At 50.6% G+C, this 22380-nt stretch overlaps 1 protein-coding gene across 2 annotated transcripts in view; it reads left to right on the top strand.

The window, feature by feature from the left end:
* Window positions 1-19174, top strand: part of LOC149308582 (gamma-aminobutyric acid receptor subunit beta-4) — a 41142-nt gene extending 21968 nt beyond the window's left edge. The window contains exons 5-10 of one of the 2 annotated variants that reach the window (XR_016282167.1): window positions 2502-2584; window positions 3375-3512; window positions 7265-7417; window positions 8882-9126; window positions 9525-9969; window positions 18556-19174. Coding sequence is in view for 1 of the 2 variants with exons in the window: in XM_089536054.1 (XP_089392180.1) it covers window positions 2502-2584; window positions 3375-3512; window positions 7265-7417; window positions 8882-9126; window positions 9525-9902 (997 nt within the window). In the remaining variant the exon portion in view is untranslated. Of the gene's footprint in view, window positions 1-2501; window positions 2585-3374; window positions 3513-7264; window positions 7418-8881; window positions 9127-9524; window positions 17643-18555 lie in introns of those variants that run through there. The other variant, XM_089536054.1, reaches the window with a different exon arrangement.
* Window positions 19175-22380: the final 3206 nt, after the last annotated feature.

The raw sequence follows: 22380 nt of genomic DNA, 5'->3' as shown, positions 1-22380 counted from the left end.
ACAGATGCTTTTGCTTTGTAATGGCCTGCTGCAGAAAGATGTATGTTCAGAGCCATGTGATTGTGTGATCCTCCCTCTGTGTAACTGAGGGCTCCTTGGTATCTGATGTTTCTGAACGTGTGAAAAGGATGCTGGTGGAGAGGAGGAAGGGAGGGAGGGAGGTGCGGACCCTGGCAGAAGACTGTGGCATCCCCCCATACCCCCATCGTCAGGCCAAGGCCAAGAGCGAGTATGTGTGTGGGGTGTGTGGGGTGTGAGTGTGAGTGTGCTCCCTTGGCAGAAGCAGAAGCAGCAACGCTGGGTCTATTTTTAGCCAGGCGGGAGGCTGCGGCTCCTTCGGGCTTCCTCCAACCTCCGTCACACGCAGCAGAAAGATAAATTTAGCTCCAGCGCTACCTCAAAGACACAGGGGCCTTCTCAACCTTGTGGCTCCCCCCTCCCCCCTTTGCCCCCCTTTGCGCCCCTCGAGGAACGCATGGCTGGAGGAAGGCCTCCTGGTTGGCGCATGGCCATCCCTCTTTCTCCACCAGCACACCCGGGTACCTCGTGTGCAGCCCCTGACCAGTGGGTGTCTCCCATGTCTCCAAGGAAAGGAGTTCCCCCCGCGGCCCTGGACAGTCCTAGCCCCTATCACAGGGGGCCTCAGGCTCGGAGGGGGCAACCTTCCTTGGGCGGCCCCCCAATGGGTCCCCATAAGCAGGGGCCAAGGGGTGGGGGTTCTGGGGAGACAAATGATTCCTCTCGTCCTTCCATCCGCCCCCCACAACACCCCACTCTGGTGGGGCTGTGAGTACCTGTCTCCAGGCTGAGCAATGGAGGATGCTGAGGGTTGGTGTGCTGCTCAGTCCCCTCTGCCATCCCCTCCCTGTACATGTGTCCCATGCTCACCACGTGCAAGGCAGGTTCGCCAGTGTTAGGTGCTGCCACTGACCCCCCAGGCGCCAGGCCATCCTGCCATGTATTTGCTAAATAGCAAGGGAAGGGGGGGGTAGAACCCCAAGGGGCCCCATGGACCAATGGCCAGCAATTGATGCCTGGATTTGCCCCTCCAGGGAGGAAGGCAGCTATGATAAAACAGGGCTCCCAAACCCTACCCAGCAAGGCAGCCCAGAGGAGATCACAGTCAGTGACACTGAAAGCTGCAGAGAGGTCCAGCAGAACCAGTAGGGGCACTCTTCCGCTGCCTAGTTCCTGGTGTGGGTCAACCACAAAAGTGACCAAGGCTGTTTCCGACCCATAACTAGGCCTGGAGCCAGATTAGGAATGGAGAACTGCGGGGGGGAGGGGGTTGGGGGGTGCATTGCCACCGTGGGGGACACCCTTCAGACCCCAAAATCTGAATTCTTTTGTTTCCCAATGCCTCTCCAAGCATCCTCAACTTACTGTTGAGGCATAAAATGGTGGTGATGGTTGGGGGGATATGGCACAAATGTTTCCCACAGCTCAGAGGGTGCATTACCAAGTGTTCTGCCTTTTCTCCATGTGAGTTCTTGACCCTCAAATGATGGGGCTGCAGGAAGGGAGCACTCGGCGGAAGGCCTTCTGTCCCCATTCTGCCGGAGGAGGTGCTCCACTAGACACATGCCCAGCTTCTCTGAGCTCTTCAGATATGGCAGCCACCATCTATCCTGGGTGCAAGCCAGGAGGAAAGAAACAAAGGGGAGAAGGAAAGGGAGGGAGGGAGGGAGGGAGGGAGGGAGGGAGGGATAACCCGGGTTCTGCATTCTGACCCAATAAGCCACAACCCTGAGAGACTCTGAACATGATCACTTTCATGGGTTGAGCCCAGTCCCTTTTCAGTGTGTTAATTCTGCACTTGACGTGTATAGAGGCATTTGCCATTTTGACATTCATGAATTCATTATTTACTATTCATGAATTCATAATTGTCTTTTCTGTGTTGATGAATTGGGGATTATATAACTTGTTTATGTAACGTATGGTTGGTGAATTGTGGGTCGCATGTACTATAGCAGCATGTGGGGAAATGGGCTACACTTGGATATTAGTCCACAAAAAGAAACCATGTTTTAGAATCACAAAGGCTCCACTGGTTGCAGAGTTTGAAAGCATCTGCAAACCACTGGCTTTGCTTCCAGTGGCATGGCTGAGCTTTCCTCAGAGAAGCTGGGGAACTGCGCAAGCTTCCCCTCTTCCTCCCCAATTCCCCTGCAGCCACGAAGGCAGAAGCCTCCCTCTGCTTCCCACCCTTTCCATGTGCTGCCCTCCCCTGCACACAAATGGGCAGAGATGCACACAGACACACAGAGCTCCTCTTAATGGAGATACGGAGGGCTGCAGTGAGTCACGAATGAGATTTAAGCCGTGCAGCTGATGCTGAGAAGAGCAGCACTCACATCCTCCTGGGACACACACACACACACACACACACACACACACACACACCCCACTTCCCTACAGTCCTGTTCTCTGGTTGTCATAGCAACAGCAGCCCATCAAGCTGATGTGTCTTCTCCTCCTCTCTTCTTCTTCTTTTCCAGAATAACCACCACCGCCGCTTGCATGATGGATCTGAGGAGGTACCCCCTCGACCAGCAGAACTGCACCCTCGAGATCGAGAGCTGTGCGTAGGATCTGTCTGTCCATCCGTCTTCCTTGCCAAAGGGCAGCCTGGAGGAAAGGGAGGCAGCCCTGGGCTCTGGCTCCAGGCCCCTTCCTTCCCCCCATTCTTCCCCCTTGCTGGCACTGGCTGCCTCCTCTCCCTCCAGGTGCTGCCCTCCCCAACCCTGGCTGAGACCAGCTGGAGCGGGGCTCAGCCATAGTGACAGGAAGCTCCTGTGCACCCATGCAAACACGCACACATGTGCACACTTTGCCTCTTTCCAGAGAAGGGTTTCTTGCCTGTCCCCTGCAGAAGGGATGGTTGAGAAGGTTCAAAATGTAAGAAGCTATGTTTGGGTGGGAGAGATGTTGTCTCTCTGCACTAAACTTGCAGCTGGCTGGTGACACCTTTTCTCTCAAGTCCAAAGAAAGACCCCGTGACAAAGCCGAGGCCCCCAGCTCATCTGACACGTCAATCTTCCTAGCCCCTTGCCCATGGAGAAGCAGCCCTGTGCCACTAGCGTGGCACCTGCCCCACTCTAGGCACCCCCTTCTTGCTCCCCCTGGAAGGTGAGACCCGGTCGGGTGTGGGGCAGGCCAGCCCCCTGGCCCTGGTAGCCTCCTGGCATCCAGGCCTCCTCCTTGCAGAAGGCTGAGAAGGCACAAGGCCTCCTGAGAAGGAAGTGGCCTTGAACCCTGGTTCCTGCTTGGCAACCCTCAGGCGAGGGTCCCTTGGCTCACATATGCGCAGTGGCTCCTGGGCCATGGCCTTTGGCTTGGATCTGACTGCGTTCCTCTCCTCTTTCATCCAGATGGCTATACAGTTGATGACATTGTGTTCTTCTGGCAAGGAAATAACTCAGCCGTGACTGGGATGGAGGTCCTGGAGCTGCCCCAGTTCACCATTATTGAGCAGAGACTGGTCACCAGGGAAGTCGTTTTCACCACCGGTAGGTCCTCAAGGTTTTCCTGGGAGTTCCTGAGCTGCCTCCTTGCCTGCCAGGGGCCAGAAGCAGCTTTAGGCAGCCGAGAGCAAAGCTCTGCAGGCAGAACAGAGGAGCAACATGTGTCTTTAGGAATCCTCCAGGCACCTGTCTCCTCTGGCCTCTCCTCCTCCAAGGCGAGACTTGGAACCTAGCCCCTCAAAGCCTGTGCAAGCCTAGACAAAAATCAGGAGGAGGAAAAATCTATTCAAGAAGCTTCCTTGCCATATTGATGCCATTTTAGGAAAAATAAGGGTGTCAGGAGAAATCCATGTGCCATGGAAAGAGAGATGGAGAGAGTGCCAGGGAAAAGTTCCAGGGATGCTATAATTCAGTTGGGGTCTCCTCAGAGAATGCCTTCTTAACAAATAGGGCTCTCCTCTTCCCCTGCTCTTTACAAGGTGTGATTTTTCCATTTGTAATTGCTCAAGAAGCATTTTTAAGTCACAAAACATAGTGCTAAGCTTGCCCATGGCCAAAGCTAAGGGAGGCTGCAGCAGTTTGCTTTTTCCTGAGCCTTCTGGGAAAGGCATGGCTCCACCACTCCTAAGTCCTTGGCTGGGTAAATTGAGTGCAGACCACTTCTGCCTTTTGTGCTCAATTTCCAGCAACTGAAGTAAGGGGAGAATGAAGGGGGAAGAGGGCAAAGAACAGAGAAACCAGGTCATGGGAAAAGTAGCAGAGAGAGCGGTATTGCAGGGGATTAGCCAGGGATGTTCCTGACAAACCAGGGGAGTCAGAGTGCATGTCCCTGTCCTCCTGGGCCTCAGGGCTGTGGCAGCCATAGGAAAGGAAGACAGGCAGGAGGCTGGAGGGACTGCTGGCCCAGAGGGACCGAGGGCAGGAAGAGCAGCCAGGGCATTCAGGGCCCCTCCAGGCTCCTATCAACAACCACATACTGATGTCATTGGCTCCATGAATAATGTCAACACCTAGGTAAATCCAGGTTGTTCTATGGATATACTATAGACCATTGTATTCAGGCAGGGCTATGTTTCATCAGGATATATTCTTCATATCTTTGAACGGGCATGACTCATAACCTTTTGGTAGTTCTCTCTTTCTGTTTGCTAACTGTTCCATTTTGCAAAATCAGGAACTTTTGGTGTCTTGGTTTGGATAGCTTATTTTTAGAATGGGCTATCTATTAATGTTAAACTCAGCAAAACATTGGTTTAAATTCAGAGAGAGAGAGAGAGAGAGAGAGAGAGAGAGAGATTCTGTGTATCTGTGCATAGCTTAAGCCATTTTGCAAACTCTTCCTTCCCTTCCCCAAAATGCCCCAAACCCCTGTGCCCCCCTTTAGCACTTGTGTGTGTGTGGGGGGGGGGGGGCTTTCAATGAGAAAAGTCCTGGTCTTGGCTTTCTCTACACTGTCTCCAGCTTCTAAATCAGTGAGACCAAGCCAGCTTAGTGGACATTTTCAATATTTAAGCATGTATGCCTTCATTGCATTATTTGGTATTCTGTTGTCATTATTTCCTAACATATTTACTATCATAATAACTTACTATTAATTTATTTGTAAATGTTATGTCGAAGGCTTTCCTGGCCGGCATCCATGGTTTCTTGTGGGTTTTTCGGGCTATGTGGTCATGTTCTAGAAGAGTTTCTTCTGGACGCCACAGATGCTACTTGCAAAGCGTCAGGAGGAAAATCTTCTAGAACATGGCCACAGAGCCCGAAAATCCCACAAAAAAACCATATTTGCAAATGAGTCTTGTAGCACCTTTGAAACTAACTGAAAGAGAGACATTAGCAGCATTATGAAGTAGGTTGAAGTCTAGGAAAGCTCATGCTGCCAACGTCTCTTTTTCAGTTACTTTCAAAGGTGCTACAAGATCCCTTTGCAGACTGATTTTCCAGGTTAATACAGTGATGTCTTTGAATATTAATTTACTGATATTTATTAAAATTGTTTGTTTATTCACTCTCATCATGCCAGGACTTCCAAATCTATGTACAACAGATTACAATAGACAGAAACATTTTTTACAATTGAGTTAAAAATTCTTTTTTCTAAAGCCAGCTCTAGAAAGTGTTACAATACTTATAATCCTCCCAAAGGCTAGGCCTTGTTTTGAGGAGCAAAGGTCCCCTGGATGAAATCTTGGCTGCCAGCTGGAAGTTCATGAGGGACGGAGCCAGTCTGACCTCCCCAGCCAAGGGGCTGCTACTGAGAAACCCCCGACCCTCATGCATTTGCCCGCTGGCTTTGTGGGGTGGCTGGGCATGCAGTGGGGCCTCTGCCAGGGCCTCATGCCCCTTCATCCATCCTGGCCCAAGGCTCTATAGGACTGTATAGGGCAAAGCTGAGACTGTCCTGTTTTGGACACATCACGAGAAGACAGGGCTTACCAGAAAAGACAATCTTGCTTAGGAAGGTAGAAGGCAGTAGGAAAAGAAGAACTCGCTGCAGGTGGACAGACTCCATAAAGGAAGGCACAAGTGGCTGTCCTAAGTCTGCAAAACCTGAGCAGGGCTGTTAATAACAGGGGAGTCGGAGGTCTCTCATTCATAGAGTTACCATAAGTCAAAGGGAAATGAACAGCAGTTAACAACAAGGCCAAAGATGTATAGTAGTTAGAGTGTTGGGTTGATACTTTGGAAGACCAGGATTTGAATCTCCGCTTAGTCATGGGAACCCAGGCTGCAATTTTGTGCCCACACACTCTCAGCCTGAGAAGAAGGCAATGACAAACCCCCTCTGGACAAATATAGCCACAAAAAAGCTATGGTTGATTTGCCTCAGGTTGCCCTAAGTCTGAAAAGAAGGCACACAACAAAAACAAGAGTAAAGTTATTGGACTGGAAGCAAATTAGAAGCCAGTACAGTTTGTACAAAGCCAGGGATATCATGTAGGATAGACAACAGTGTAGCTGCTGGGTTTTTCTTCTGACTATAAATGCTAAAGACTTTTCCAGAGATGCCCATGTTGAGTGGGTTGGATTAGTCCGATCTTTTAATCTAGAATTATTGTAGTCTAAAGTGGAATTTGGATTTGCTAATATTTCTTCATTGTACTGCCACATCATGATCTCCATAACTCCTGGCATCATGGCATTGCACTACAATGAGGAAATATCAGCAAGTTGAAAATTTGGCCTTGGAGGAGATCTGACCCCAGCGCATCCCGTTCCAGCAGAAATACTGCCTCCCAATTCTGTCTTGACCAATATTTGGCACCAAGGTGCACGGGGGGCAGGCTAGGAAAGGAAAAATGTCTGTAGGAAGGATGGGGGGCTTGGGGCAGTCCCGGAGAGCCTGGGACTCTCAGCAATCCTAGCCCACAAAAATGTCCCCAAATCAGCTGACAATTTATAAAGTTCTTCACCATATCACCACTACCACCACCACCACCATCATCTTGTCAATGGCACCAATCCCGCTCCACCAAATAGGGCTATGTGGCAGGGGCCAGCCCTTCCTTCCCTCCCTGCCAGCCTGAGGTGAGCAGTGGGATCTGGCACTGGAGCCCCGTGGAGAAGGGCTGGGGAGCACCTGAAGGGAGAGGTCTTTTGTTGAAATCTGTGCCCCACTTGTTCAGAAGCACCTACCCCAGGTTGGTTGGCTGGTCCTCCCAGCACAGGCTGGCTGCTGGCTCACCATGTTGCTGTCCACTATCACTCATGTGTCTGCCAAAGGCTAGTAGGAACCATAGATTTCTGGAGGGAATTCACTGGCATTTCTAAATGTTTTGTTGTCATCTAATTGACAGGCTCCTACCTTCGATTATCCCTCAGTTTCCGGATCAAAAGAAACATTGGCTACTTCATCTTGCAGACTTACATGCCATCTATCCTGATCACCATCCTCTCCTGGGTCTCTTTTTGGATCAATTACGACGCCTCTGCTGCTCGCGTGGCACTAGGTAGGTCATGGGCAAGAGGAGGAGACAAATACAGTAGAGGTGGATCCCTTGTAAGAAGGAGCAGAGGGAACCTCCTGGCCTCCAGGAACATTGCTCTGTGTGCAACACACAAGGGCCAAGGGCCTGCATTGAGGGCGAAGGGCAAAAATCTCCCAGTGTGGAGTTGAACATCAGTGATGCAACCAGAGGAGAAGCACTAACAATTCCCACAGGGACCCATGGCTATGTGCCGGCTGAGAAGGGACATCACCATGCACCACTGCTCCCAGCCCCTTGCTCCACTGGAGCTCTTGCACTTTGAACACAAACATCCAAACACTTCCATAGTTCTGTAGTTATGCCTGTGGAAGACACTCGCAGAATCCCAGCTCCACTTTACTGTTTTCACAGTGCCTAGGACCTCTTCTGTTTCCCATTTCAACTATGGGTGACTGACCTACCAGAATGGGCCAGAGGACATATTCTCTCTGTGCATGTATGTAGTAAAAGGCAAGAGCTGCAAAATGAGAGAGACTCATCACACACACAGGAAAGCAGAATGTGGCAGCCTCAGACCCAAGGACATTTTGGGCCATCAAGTGTAGTGCCATCTACACTGACTGGCAGCAACAGTTTTCTAGGATTTCACTGAGGCATGTTCCCAAATCCTTGCTGGAGGTTTGCGCGAGGCCTTTTGCATGTGCAATGTGTGCTCCCCTGGCACACCACTCTCTGTTCCCCATGGCATGGGAAGAGAACCCTCAGCATGCCAGCCTCACCTGCTCATAGGCAGCCCAGATCCAGGATCCAGCACTTGGAGGACCCTCCCACCCAGGAGCAATGTCCTGGATCCCCTGCCCAGCAGTTGCACATGGAAATCCCAATGTTATCTCTGGCCAGATATTGGAGATAGGAGCAGCAGGAGCAGCATTCTCTCTAAACTGCCCCCATTCAACTTGGGGAGGTCAGCAGGCCTTTCAGGAACACTGGAGGCAGTGCAGTTATCTAAGAGCCAATTACCAAAGGAATAGTTATAGATATCAAATATAGTGAGAGCCAGTGTGCTGCAGTGGTTAGACTATGTCTCTGGAGAACAGAGTTTAAATCCCTGTTCAACCATGGAAACCCATTGTCTGACATTTGGCAAGTCATGCTGTCTCAACCTCAGAAGAAGGCAAAGGCAACCACCTTCAGAAAAAACCTTGCCAAGAAAATGCTGTGACAGGTTTGCCTTAGGGTCACCATAAGTCAGAAATGACTGGAAGGCACACAACAACAAGCAGCATCCGAGACAGACCCCCCCGCCCCATGATTAGATAGGGATCCCTACAAGCAGCTTGCTAAAAGTGCCCCCTTGTAGCCAGCCCCCTTCATTGTCCTTCGCACAGATCCACAGAGCAAACCTTGGTGTGAGGCTGAGGGGGCTTTTGGGGCCTGGGGTGAGGAGCAGGTGCTGACTGCCGTGGGCCCCTTCTCTCCCTGCAGGGGTCACTACGGTGCTCACCATGACTACCATCAACACCCACTTGCGGGAGACCCTCCCCAAGATCCCCTATGTCAAAGCCATCGATGTCTATCTCATGGGCTGCTTCGTCTTCGTGTTCCTGGCACTCCTGGAGTATGCCTTCGTCAACTACATTTTCTTTGGCCGAGGCCCTCGTCAGCAGAAGAAGCAGAGTGAACGCATCAACAAGGCCAATAACGAGAGGCACCGATACGAGGAGAAGCGAGTGAGAGGAAGAGGAAGAGGGAGGGAGGGAGGGGAAGAGGAAGGAGGGGAAAGGAGTGAGAGAGAGAGAGAAGGAGGGAGGTAGCATTCCCTCTTTCTTTCCCTCCCTCCCTCTCTGCCCAGTTGCAACCATTGCAGAATTGCTGGGATATCAGACTGTGTCAAGGGGGCGCCAACGTAGCCCCATTTGAAACCATCAGGAGGGGAGCCTTTGTGACTGGGGGCACATAGGGCATTCCCTGGTGGGTGCTAGCTAATGCCACTGCCCTCCCCCAGTGTAGGCACCACCCCAAGGGACCTACAGTATGTCAGAGGAGAGCAGCTGCAGCTGGCAGGGGGCTTGCTCAGGCGTGACTAAGGGGAAGGGAAAATGCTTACTCTGTGCTCCATCTTTCCCAGGTTGACCCATATGGGAACATCCTTCTCAGCACTCTGGAAATGAACAATGAGCTGCTGGCAACAGACATGATGAGCACGGTAGGAGACTCACGAAACTCTGTCATGTCCTTCGAAGGCTCAGGAATCCAGCTCCGCAAGCCGCTGGCCCCCCGAGATGGTTTCGGACACCACCCGACCTTAGACCGCCACGGTCCTCTGGCCCACCACGCTGCCATCCGCAATCGCACCAATTGCCGCCTCCGCCGGCGGTCATCCAAGCTGAAGCTCAAAATCCCAGATCTGGCAGATGTCAGCACCATTGACAAGTGGTCACGGATCATTTTCCCCATCACCTTTGGGTTCTTCAACCTGGTGTACTGGTTGTACTATGTGAACTGATCCGCGGTGGAAATAGGGAAAGACACTCAAACTATGACAACACCGCAGGAGTGCTGCAGTCTTTGGGGTTTGGGTTCTTTTCTTAATTATGGCAAATGCTCCATTCTCACACATCCTTGCCTCTGCCCCATCTTTGGTTACATTTCTCTCCTCCATCTCCTGTTTTCAGCACATTATGTACACACAGAGTATATGTGTGATATACCATGGCCTTGTGGAGGGGGGTGGCTTTCAGGGATCAGTGGGGGAAATATCTCTCTCTCTCTCTCTCTCTCTCTCTCTCTCCCTCCCTTATAATTCTTTGCTTGAAGTACTTTACCATCTGAGTGGGGTGGGCCCTTTTCTTTTGCAAAATGTGCATTGTTGCAGCTAATTCAGTGCATCAGGGACGGTGGCCCTCATTGCCCCTGGAGTTGCTGGCAGGTGCTTGGTGACCATCCTTTGCTCACAGATCTCCCACTTCCTTCTCCTGGGGGCCATTTTTATCCCTTTCTATCTCCCTCCCCCATTTATACTTTTGAAAGTTCAGCCTGCATTCTCATGGTGCATGAGCTTCATTTCTTTAATCCCTCTTTCTGCCTCATCAGTATACAAGAGTCTGTCTTAAAACAATGAAATGTTCATGTTGCACCCGTCTGGGTAGAAATGGGGGGTTACTTGTGTGGGAGAGCATTCCCAGCTCAAAGGCAAAGGCATGTTTGTGAGCTGCCTTTTCCAACTTTCGGCTTCTGGGGCTGGATTGTTTCTTTTTTAAACCTGTTCCTGGTGTGGATGTCTGGGGCTGTGTCCCCAAATGTGTGAAAGCCTGTTTCCAGGGGGAGGGGTGGGATTTGTTATGTCTTTTATAGAAAAAGGCTGTCTGTAAGGTATAACTGCTAATAGGGGTGTGGGGTTTGGGAGTCCTGTGTGTGTACTTGTGGTGGGGAGTTTCAAGAAGGTAGGGAAAGGTAGGGAAGGTCTCAGAAAGGTTCAGGCAGCGAAATGCAACAGGCCCCCCATGGCATTGGGGGGGGAGGAGATGGGGCAGCACCCACTCCCTCTCTGCTACCAGAAGGGAAGGGGCCTGTTGTGGAGACCCCATGTGCGGCGGTGACAAGAGAATGAGACGTCCACAAACACTTGGAAGAGCAGCTGTTTTTGCTGCATTCCCTTGCACTGGCGGTGCCAAGGCAGGCAAGGTGGACTCTTTGTGCCAGGGCTCTCCGGAGGCTATTCTGCCATGAATGCCCTTCAGCAAAACAGTGGTGGGAGCGGGTGCATGAAGCCCAGTCCGTCACCCAGTTGTGGATTTCTCATATTGATGAAAATGGCCAACAGGTGTGTCCCAAAGCTTCTCCAGGAAGACCATGCCAGACTCAGAGTATTATGAGCTGAAGCAGCACCTTTGGACTTTTCACAGCCATAGAGCAACCACTTTTAGCTTCAGCAGCACTGGCCTGAAATGTCCATTTAGCAAATGCCATGTGTGAAGCAAACTGAAAAGAGCACAGGCCGTTCCACCAATGCAGACCTCCGTGAGCATCGTGGGGGTAACTGCTCTTTCTTGGCATCTCGCTCTCCATTGGTGCACCTCGGCCCCACAGAGCTTTGCTATTCTGTCTTCAGCATTGCCCTTGGCTTCCTCCTCCATCCATCCATCTCTCCCTTCATGGGGACAAGAGACAAGTGCTGGGAGCATCTGAAGATCCTCATCACTCAACAGATGCAACACAATGGATGACTAACAGTGAGTTGGAAACAATATATTTATGTCTAATTGCCTTTATCTCCAAATCTTGTGGTGGGTACCAGTTTTTCAAAAGATCCTCCACCTTGATGTGTTCTGCCCCAGCCTCATCTGGAGAGGAACAGCTTCTCTCTCTGAAATTGCTCTTGCTATTGGTGGCTCTCTTTTCGCCAACATCCTGATGACCAGACCCAGCAGTGGGAAAGTGGATGGTGGGATTTCCCAGTTGGGAGAAGAAGGACAAAACCTCCTCCTGGGGAGCTGCAGCTGCTTTGCAGGTGTTCATCCAAGCCTTGACTGTAGTCTGAGCACATGGGACTGAGGAGCTCTGTGCAAAGGTCTCTATGAAGAAAAAGTGTCCAGAGAGAGAGGCAGGTGGACTTTTTTTTCTGGTAATGGATGCTTTAAAAGCATATGCTTCCAAGTGTGTCATGCCACAGTGTTTGCAAGCTGCCTTTCTTTCCTAGCCAGACCCTGACAAGCATGCGCGCACACACGCATGTACACACACACACACACAGACACACACACATGCAGAGCCATTGACCTCCATTACACCATCAGAGGAGTCAAGTCTTGGACAGAAAGTAAGGGACTCCTTCAGATGTATTGCCCCCCACCCACACACAGACACACACTCATAAACACAGCTGCTGCTGTCTTTGTCCAGACAAGTGTGATGTAAAATCAGGAAGGGGTGGGATGGGTGTGGTGCTCCCAGTTGGGGACGGACGCTCCGCTCAGTGCCAAAATGAGGCCTGCCCCTTCCGCCCTAGACTTTCAGAGTCTCAGCCTCACTGGGATCCTTTCATGATGGCAGCTCCACTCAGCTGCCACTTCCAGCAAAGTGCACCCCATTTCTTTTTCCCAAAGCATCCATCAAACATTTGCTTGGCTACCATCTCGACTTGCCAGAGAGTCTTACTGGCAAGACTGTGCTGACCTCCCCTCTTTCTGCCTTGGTTTTTCTGCCATCTGGACTGTCTTTCTGAGGAGGACTCGCTCTACTTCTTTCTTGGTTGTTTCTTCTAGGCACCCTCACCATCTCCTCTAGCTCTTCCTAATGCATGCAATGGCTGTGCTCCACTCCTTCTCTGATGTCAGCACAGCAGCCTGGGAGCACCCCGGAGCTCTTCATCCCAGGATGGGTTTTTTTGCCTCTAAGAGACAGCTTGGTCTCTCAGGTGAATGGAGCACTCAGGCAATGTCAGAGGTTGCACATGATGGTCTGCAGGTAGACATCCAGTCTGCACGATATGGGGGAGGAAAACAGGTGCATGTTGGAAATCTCAGGGTAGCGCAATGAACATGCGTGCTTCATTTTCCTCTGTTGGCACAGAACACAGCCGCCGCCACCGCTGCCACCACTCAGGGATTTTTATGCACTGGGGACACCATCCTATCCATCCCTTCAGCTTGCCACCCCCTGCTGCTTCTTCAGAGATGGGTGAGCAAGCTGGGAAATGAGCAGGCGAATGAAATGCGAGGCAAGAGAAGAATGTCCAAATGGCACACAAAGGCAATGGTGTACCTTTGAAGGCAGGGCAAAAGAGAGGCGCCTTCATATCAGCTAAAGAGAGTTATTCAACATGCCCAGAACAAGCAGGTGTCCCCAGCCATCCTCACAGGTGGGGCTGCAACCCTTCTGCGGCAGAGAGGGGGGATCGCGCGGAGACAAGATCTGACTTGCAGCCAAGCAGTGGAAGAACCTTGACTCCCCATTCCATCTTTTGAGGGTAGACAGGGACTTCCCAGATGCTGGCCAGTTCAAAGAAATGGCTATGATTCTTTGAGACATCTGGCAAGTACTCGAGGTCACATTCGTTCCTCAAGAAACACCAGAGGGAAGAAACAAAGCCAATGGTTTGTGCTACCATGCAGTGAGTGGCCATCTGCCAGGAATGGATGCCATGGAAGAGCATTGGGTTCTTGTCCGGTGGCAGAGGAAGACATGCTGCCAGACATAGGAGCTGCTCAGAAAGAAACGACACTGTTGGGAGAAGCCAAAACAGACACTCAGCCTCTGCACTAGTAATTCTGGCCACCCCGCTAACAATGGGCCATGGCCAAAGAAGAGGGGGAGACGTCTTAGGCCGTTATTGGTCTCCGAAGCATCTTTGTCAGATCTGAAAGGCAAGGAGCCCTATTGTGGGAGCAAGAAAGGAGTCTGTAGGTGAGCAGCAGAGAGGCAGGCCTGTTTTGCAGGCAAAATACACCCTTCCAGTCCCTGGCAGTGTCCCTGGGGAGGAAGAGGAAAGCTCTCTTAACATGGGATTCTCTGTTTCTGTGGGGCAGTGGGGTCAGGGCCAGGGAGAGGAATTGTTGGATTAGTTACATGTAGGCTTTTCTTGGACTTTGGTTTCAGCTATGCTTTGTTTTCTGGCATTTTGGTGAAAACCAAGCATGTGGTTCTTCAGGAAGAAGCTGGCAAGATAAAACAGAGAGTCTTCAAAAAGTGTTTGACCACAAAAGCCAGAAAGTGATCTCTTGACAAATGCAAGTGAGAACTGGCTGGCGATGTCTCACATGGTGGCTTTGCACAGTGCATCCAGTGGCTGCACATTGGCTCTGCTGGGTTCTCGCCAGCCTCTCCTCTGTGCAAAAGAAGGACAAGAGGCCAGGGAGCCTGAGGGGGCAAGGGGCTTCACAGTTCCTCCAGCTGGGCCCTGGCCCGCAAAGGCAAAGAAGTGCCGTGGCGCGGCGTAGCAGGCTTGGCACGGGGAATTCACCAGGCCCTTCCCCGCTGAGGAGAATGCAAGGGCTAGCTGTGAGGGTCCTGGAACACAGCAGTAGAGACTGTTTTCGTGATCATTGTCTGGGAAATGGGTCTAATTGGTTCTATTATCAGAAGCAGTCAGAGATTATCACCCAAGTGACTTGGAGGGGTCTACCTTGCTGGAATGTGCAGAACTATTGTGTAGCCCAAAACTAATGCCCTTGGAGACCATAAGAGTAGCTCTGATGAGTGAGTCAGGGCAAGCACCCCCAGCTTGCCTTCTGATGGAGGCCTTGCCAGGCTGCTCCGCCTGTGAGTTGGTTGGTGCCCCAGTTGTGTAGCTGTGAGGAAGATGAGGGGCCTGTACCCCCTGCGGCAGTGTTGCTGCTGATTCCAGCCCCATCGTATGGCTTTGGGAACCTCACCCTTCTGTCCCTCTTGGGTCTGGTGCCTATTCACCTGCTGCCCATTCATACCCATTTCTTCCATTCTCAGCTGCCCAGTGTTTGAACAACCTTGGCCACTTTGTAAATGTGCCCCTGTGAATGGTCTTGTCCAAGTGAATGAGATGTAGGGCCCCCAGAGTAAGTGCCAGCCCCATTCTTAGGGGGAGCTTGAGCTGGGATGTTGTGTGACCAGGTTTAATGTCACCGAAAGGATCTTTAGCAGAAAATAGTAGTCAGGTCTTTAACCTGGATGCTTGCCCAGCCTCACTAGCATCGAATAAGCATGCCATGTTTGTTTTTTAAGGAGAAGAAATCTTGACGGTGCAGCTGAGAGACAGCACATCACAGCTTCTTATATTCAGGCCTCAAAAGGGAAGCTTTGCCCTTTCTTGCATGATGGGGGTGTTTCCCAAGGCAAAAGGGCCACAAGTGACGTCTTAAGCAGGCAAAAGGCTGGACCGGAGTCCCCAGCTGTGCTGTCATCCTGAGCAGAGAGGACCTGTTTGGTCAGTGGCCCAATGGTGATGTATCTGGAGCTTGAATGGGCCTGCTCTAGTCTGGACTAAAAGAGATTTTAGGGCACTGTGTGAAACTCAGTATCAGGTTACTTGGAAACCCCACTTCCCCAAATCTGACCTTGTGTTTGTGTTCACACACACATAGTCAAAAGTGCACTTTCCTGTTCAACAATCCCACAATATTTCAAATCACAAAATAGTAAAATCAAATAGTAATATTTGAAAAACTGAAAATATTTTACAAACACAGAGTTCTCAGGAAATTCACAAGAGCTGAAAGTTTCCCCTCTCTAATTAAAAAGTTATATTTAAATGCATCCCTAGGACTAAATTGTTGCGGGGCATCAGTGTGACATCCTCAATTGCTGTGGGGGGGGGGTGCGTGCGTGCGCGCCCTTCAAGATCGGTCAGACCGGCTGGGGCATGCGGGTGGATAGTCACCTCCCAGGCGACTCCTCAGCCATCTCTCTCTCACAATCTCTCTCTCTCTCTCTCTCTCTCTCTCTCACACACACACACACACACACACACACACAAACAGGGTCTTGCCTTATGTTCCAAATTCTTCTTCCTGCAAAAAGGGTGCAAAGGAGAGCGGCAGGAATCCTGGAATCCTGCATGGGAACCAATGGCTCCTGGTGTTGCCTCCCCCAACGCAACTGCTAGGCATTTTAGTCATAGAGAATGCAAAGCTATTGCTGTGTTAGTCTGGCAAATCAGTCTGCAAAGGGATCTTGTGGCACCTTTGAGACTAACTGAAAGAAAGCAGCTGGTAGCATGAGGTTTTGTAGGCTTGATCCTCCTTCCTCAGGAGTGGAGAAACCAGAGGCAGGTCTATATAGCAGTCTGTGTGAGAGAATGTCCATAGGAATGGGAAATGTTGGGGTGTGGAGATTAGGTGACAAGTTCAGTTTTAACTATTGTGATTGGGTGACAAGGCAAGGATGTTGCCTAAAGCCAAGGTGAGTAGGTCACCTTATGAGTGAGTCTTGGGGTGTGGTATGGGAGCCAAAAAGAGGATGTGATGGACTGGCCAAGAGAGGGAACCTGTCACCCCATCTGCACACCCACAAAGTTTTGCATTCCTATGGACATTCTCACACAGAGATTGCTATAAAGGTCTGTTTCTGGGCTTTCCTCTCCATCACATGCATCTGAGGAAGTAGACCAAGTCTACGAAAGCTCATGCTACGAACTTAGCTCTTTCAGTTAGCCTCAAAGGTGCTGCAGGATTCCTTTGCAGACTGATTGCCAGCGAAGTATGTCCAGTGACAGGAAAAGAGCTGGAGGTATCTGCCCTGATCCTCCCATTCTCCAGCAGCACAAAAATGGCTGAGCTGAATGTGTGCGTGTGTGTGTGTGTGTGTGTGCATGCGTGTGTGCGTGTGCATTGCTTTAAGGATGGATTTGGGGGAATTTAGGTCACTGCAGGCTGATAAAGCCCTTTGACCCCACAAAGACCAAAGGGAGAGTTATGGCGGCGTGAGTTGGACCGAGGCTATTGTAGCATGCTAAAAGGATGCCAGCCAATATCCCTTCTGTCAGGAAGCAGAAAGACTTTTGGTGGATGCAATCTGCTCGTGCAGAGGAGGAGAAGAGCTGCCCCTTTATAAATCTTCCCTGTCTCCATAAGATCACAGAGCTCAATGAAATACAGATTTCTGGTGGCAGTAGTCCTTTTGTTCCTGTGCTTTAAGCCAAATGGGAGGCTGTCTTCTTCAGCTGAAGCAATTGGGGAGAGGCCCTTCCTTTAACCCAGGCCAAAGTGGGCTTTAGGGGAGAGGCAGGCAAGCGCATCTGCGTGCACCTCTTTCAGATCAATCAGGTATACTTATCTGTAGTAGGCCAAGGAGTAGGAGGTCTAAGAACATACCAGCTTTTGCACTGCACAGACTGCTCCATTCTGCCTACTGAAAAGGCTTGTAGAATTTGCAGCCTTTTATATGCTTTCAAAACCTATGATGGGCTGAGATTCCGGGCCAGGTGTGCCATGTCATGCTCTGCATGTGCAGTTCAGTGTTCAAGCCCCATAGGAAAAGGGCAGAGGCGGCGGCTGCGGCTGCTGAACTGCAGAAGGACGGAAAGGGAGAAGAGGACCGAGCTGCAGAGAGTGCTTCCCCTTCCAGCTGCAATTTTCCAGCGAGAGGAAGAGAAGCAAAGTTGCCTGGGCTCATTTCTCTTCCTCTTCCTGGAAAAGTGCAGTGGAGATGGGGCAGTGCCCCTTGGTCCCCTCCATCACTGTGCCCCTGCTCCTGCCCCACAGCTGCAGGAAGGAGCAGGACTGTACCATTTACCTTGAAATGCGCTGAGAGAAGTCCAGACGCTGTCTCTCTGGTCCTTGAGGTTATCATGGAGGCAGAAGTCTATCCCACTGAAGATGGCAAGTTGAACTGTACATAAGACTTCAGCAAACTTCAGCCTTATTTTGTGGAGGATGGCAACCTCTGGACTATTTCCAGAGCTTTAGGAAGAAAGTGTCAGGTGTCCTGGTGGTGTTTGCTGATGGCTTGTGTGTTGGCATGTCAGTTGTTGCTTATTGGATCATTACATAGTATGCATCATTCCATCATGAAACAGGTGACTTATTGCTGTAATATGGGCATTTAGCCAAAAGAACAGCTGCCTTGCATGACAAACCAGACAATAACTCAGTTAACAACCGAAAAGTTGAGAGAGAAGGCAGCGCGCATGGCATGGCTGTGAAGGAGCTTGGCTCCCTGCACATACGCACCATGCCCCTTGGGCGCGGTGAGAAGGAGGCATTCTCTGGAAGTCGGTTTAGATGCCTCCCCTTCCTCTGACATGTAATGGGAAGTCAACATCATCTCACCTGGGAAGATGTGAAATGAAACACAACAAGCCAATGGCAAGGGAGATCCATGCCACTGCCCTGACACCAAACATGCGCTGCAGAAGGGACTGCTGTGGGCCATTTTCAACCTTCTCTGAGCGGTTCCTTTGCATCTTGTACAGTGTTTCTGGGGGGGGGGGGGGGGGCAGGGAAAACACCCTTTTTGAATTACCTTTCTTTGATTTGCATTTTTCTGCATGAAATAAGTCCTTGATCTTTGTCTCTTCTTTTTTTCCACAAAAGCAGAGTCTGCTTTAAAAGTGTACAAACCAGAAAAGGAAATAATGTTTATAGCAAAGTGATTTAGATGTAGACTTTTTGTACAAAACAGCAGGGAAAAAAAAAGGGGGGGGATAAATAAAACAACCTAAAGAGCCATCTTTGTCTACTCTACAGGTGTGAAAGTGTGATTAGTGAGGAAACACTTCCTGTTCCCAAGCAGCACTTCCTACGACTGACAGCCATCGAGAGCCTCCTTCCTTCCTTCCTTCCTTCCTTCAGGAGGGAAGCAGCCGCTGCCGCAGCAGGAAGTGCAGACTCACCAACAGCTCCATGGGCATCCTTTCAAAAACTGTCTCCATCATCATCATCCTCATCATCATCATCATCATCATCATCATTCCTCCTGTTGGCTTTTCTATTTAGAAATCCTGTTGCTTTAAAAGTGACAGTTTTTGGAAGATGACCATGAGCTAATGTTTAAAACAAGAACTTGAAAATAGTTTACAGTTTTGTATGAAACATGATCAGTATTCAACCAATGTTTTTAAAAGGAGACCATAAGCGTGCCAAACAAGCATCATCTGCGTACGTCCATGTTTTCCTTTCTCCTTCTTTTGAGAAGTTGTTCACACACAGAGACACACTCACGCACACACACACTTCTCTTTTCTTTTTGAAGCAAATGGCAATGTACATGGGCAAAAATGTATTTTAAAATTGTTAATTAGCCAGAAAACTTTCTTGTTTTTTTTCTAACCCAAAAAGAAATTACACTTTCAAAATACAGCCTTGAAACAGGACATGTTCATTTCTTTCCTGCCAGTCTAAGTCTGAAATGTTCCGTTTGTGTTTCGGGACACATGTGCCAAACAGGGAGCCCTCCACTCCTTCACCTGGGAAAGGGAGCCGTGGGGAAGGTGGCCGGGGCCTGGGAGGGCCGCATGGCCGGTGGCTGGGCAGGCGGCCGCTGGTGCTGAGGACCACGGAGAGCCTCTGTCAATGGGGATGCTTTGATGGAGAGTTCCTGCATGGCAGAATGGGGCTGGACTGGTTTGGGGCCCTTCTTGGGTCTCTTTCAACTCTAGGATTCTATTAATGTTGCGGCAGAACAGACTTTCTAGCTGCTCTTGGTGCTGCCTGGGAGGGGAGGGCCAGCAGTCCCCAGGAAAAGGATGGGTTCTGCTGGGCTTGGAACCTGGGCCAGCGGCCAGCCCCCACTTGCCCCACACAACGGCCGTTTTCAGCTCCCCACAGTTGAATGGTCAGGCTTGCTGTCACATATTAGTCATTCTCAGCCATGGAGCTCCGAGAACCAATAGAATTAATCTCAAGTGTGTGACGATTATAGACACTTGTCCCATGCTAAAACAGCTGGGACACCATTTACAGATGGCGATGCTGTTACTGCACACAGGAAGACCTCCTGGTCCTGCATGTGACTACCACCTCCCTTTCTCTTGTGGCCGACGCAGCCTCTGACTAGGGCCATCGGCCACCGCCACAGAATGAGGAGGACTGGAGGAAACAGCCCCCTGTGGCTCATGGCTCCCTCTGTGCCCAGAGCGATCGATCGCCAGTGGATTCCGCCAGCAGCACAGCTGGTCTGAGGTTCCAGCACACTGGGCCTTGGCTAAATCAGATGATCATGAAAGAAGGGAAGCATTGGGGAAGAGGGAACCAAAGGTGCATAGCTGAGCTGCAAAGCTGAGCTCCCCTCCTGCTCTCCCTTGAGTGAGCAAAGCAAGGGAAAACAGCAGAAGAGTCCCTGGGGCCCAGCCATGAGTCGGGGGGGATGGGGGTGTCCCTGCTTCCATGAGTGTCTGCCAACTGGGTTGCCACCTGTGTGTAGATGGCCAGGCCAACAGGGCAGGAGTGAGTGTAGGAAGTGTCCTCGTGGAGATTGGCCATACTGGGCATCTGCCAAGGCTCACAGCAGCAGCCACTGCCACCCCAGAGGCTTTTGGCCTGATGGGCGCAGTTTCTCAGAGAAGGAAGGGCAGCTACAAGGGCGTTTATCACACTGAGGTTTTTTTTTGGGGGGGGGGGGGTTGCGGCCAGATCCGAGGTGACTGCGGGTCCACATGTGAATTCACGTCATAACTTGAATGTTTTATCAGACACAATTCCTTTCTGTGGGCGCTCCTTCCTTGGTGCTTCCGCAGTGACTCCAAAGTGACTCCTCATTTTGGTGAATTCGGGAAAAAAAGTGAATTCACAGAATTCGCTTCACTTCGATTTCCCTCCAAATTGGTCTGGTGTGGAATGCAACTTTGTTTCTTCTCTGGTACACCACCACACACCCCCCCCCCCGGTTGCAAATTTCCCATGATGCAGCACTGCAAGTTTCCCCCATTTCCTTCCTGTGGTCGTTCCACTTTTCAGGGCAACTGGGGGGAGGCGTTGTTCTGTGTGTTGTCGCTGGGATAAGGCTGAAACCTTTTCCTGGGGGTTATGTGCTCGTTAAACATTTTCACGTTATAATGTGAACTGGGCAGGACCCCATTTCTCACCTTGGGCTTCCCATTCCTCCCGTCTGCAATGGAGGGGCTATGGTTTTCTTCCATTTCCTATCCCCCCCGCCTCAGGCGCGCTTCCCAGCTGCTATGTTGCAGGAGGAGGTGTGTTTGTAGGGCAACTCATTTTTTTGGAATATATACATGTGTGAATATACAGATATGTCTGTCTGTCTGTCTGTCTATCTATCTATCTATCATTTATCTATCTATGTGTGTGTTGAAATTGCTGAAATGGAAGGGCAAATAAAAAGGGGGGATAAAGAAGACACAGAAAGATTCACGAGGCAATATATTCACACAATCACGCGAAACAGGGAACAAGAACTTGCGTCCCTTTTCACCCCAGAAACGTACAAGGTCGCGATGCATTCAGACCCGCACTGAGCATGTGCAAGGGTGCCGATTCAAATAGTTGAATCCCACCGGTGTGGTAATACAATGCGCACTCACTCTGCTTTGCGTGAATCCGCATCACGCGACTTGCCTTGAATCCAATTCTCCCTCGATTCGGAAGGGCAACCAGGTGTGATAAAACACTCATGTTATAATGTGAATTCATATAGGTGAACCAAGAGTCACTCCGGATCTGAGCTGCAAAGGCCTCCGTGTGATAAACCTCAAAGAGAAGGAGCAGCCGCCGGGAAGGGCCTGTCTCTCTTGGCCTCTTCTGTGGGCCAAGCAGGGCCAGGAGATGCAGGGAGATGGAGGCAGTGGGAACTCAGAGGAAGGAGCTTCTTTCCCAGATCCCACCCGAAAAGACAGAGCCAGCAAGAGCCGGAGTGTGGCTTGCAGGTCTTTGAAGCATCCCAGCTAGCGATCCCCCGCTGCCTCTAAAAGAAGCCTGTCTCAGGCCAGGCTTCCATCACAACAGCTGCTGCCCCAGGTTTGCCGCTCAGGATGACATGGGCAGGGCAGGGGAGCTCTTTGGCTTCATTTCCCATTTCCCCCCCCAAAGCAATCATAAAGTGTGTGCATGTGGGGTTCTTTGGGGTACGCAGAGATCAGTTTGACCACTCCTTGCTCATGCTATTTTGCAGCTCCAACTAGGGTTGCCATAATTGTCCACTTTTACCAGGGACAAAATGTGGAACAAATTCAAGACCAAACTGTAGGACAACTGCAGGACAAAACTCAGCCCAAAATGTAGGACATTGAAGAAAAATGGTGGACCTTAAATGTCCTACATTTTGAGCTGAGTTTTGTCCTGCAGTTGCCCTACAGTTTGGTCTTGAATTTGTCCTACATTTTGTCCCTGGTAAAAGTGGACAATTATGGCAGCCCTTCGGAGTCCATCACAAAAAACCCAAATCAAAAAACCTAGTAGTTCCAGCAGTCAGTAGAGGTGCTTGTTGCTATCTTTTCCCACACATCAGTCTGTGTGTGTCTTGTGTGTGTGTGTGTGGGGGGGTGTTATCCTGCTCTGGTCAAACAATGAAGGCCACCCACTGCACCGGAAAAAACAACAACAACGCTAACAACAGTG

The sequence above is a fragment of the Sceloporus occidentalis genome, unplaced genomic scaffold, assembly GCF_023333645.1.
Source record: "Sceloporus occidentalis isolate IW3139 unplaced genomic scaffold, rSceOcc1.0.p SCAF_8, whole genome shotgun sequence".
NCBI classification, from domain to species: domain Eukaryota; kingdom Metazoa; phylum Chordata; class Lepidosauria; order Squamata; family Phrynosomatidae; genus Sceloporus; species Sceloporus occidentalis.
This window is presented reverse-complemented; position numbering and strand designations above follow the sequence as displayed.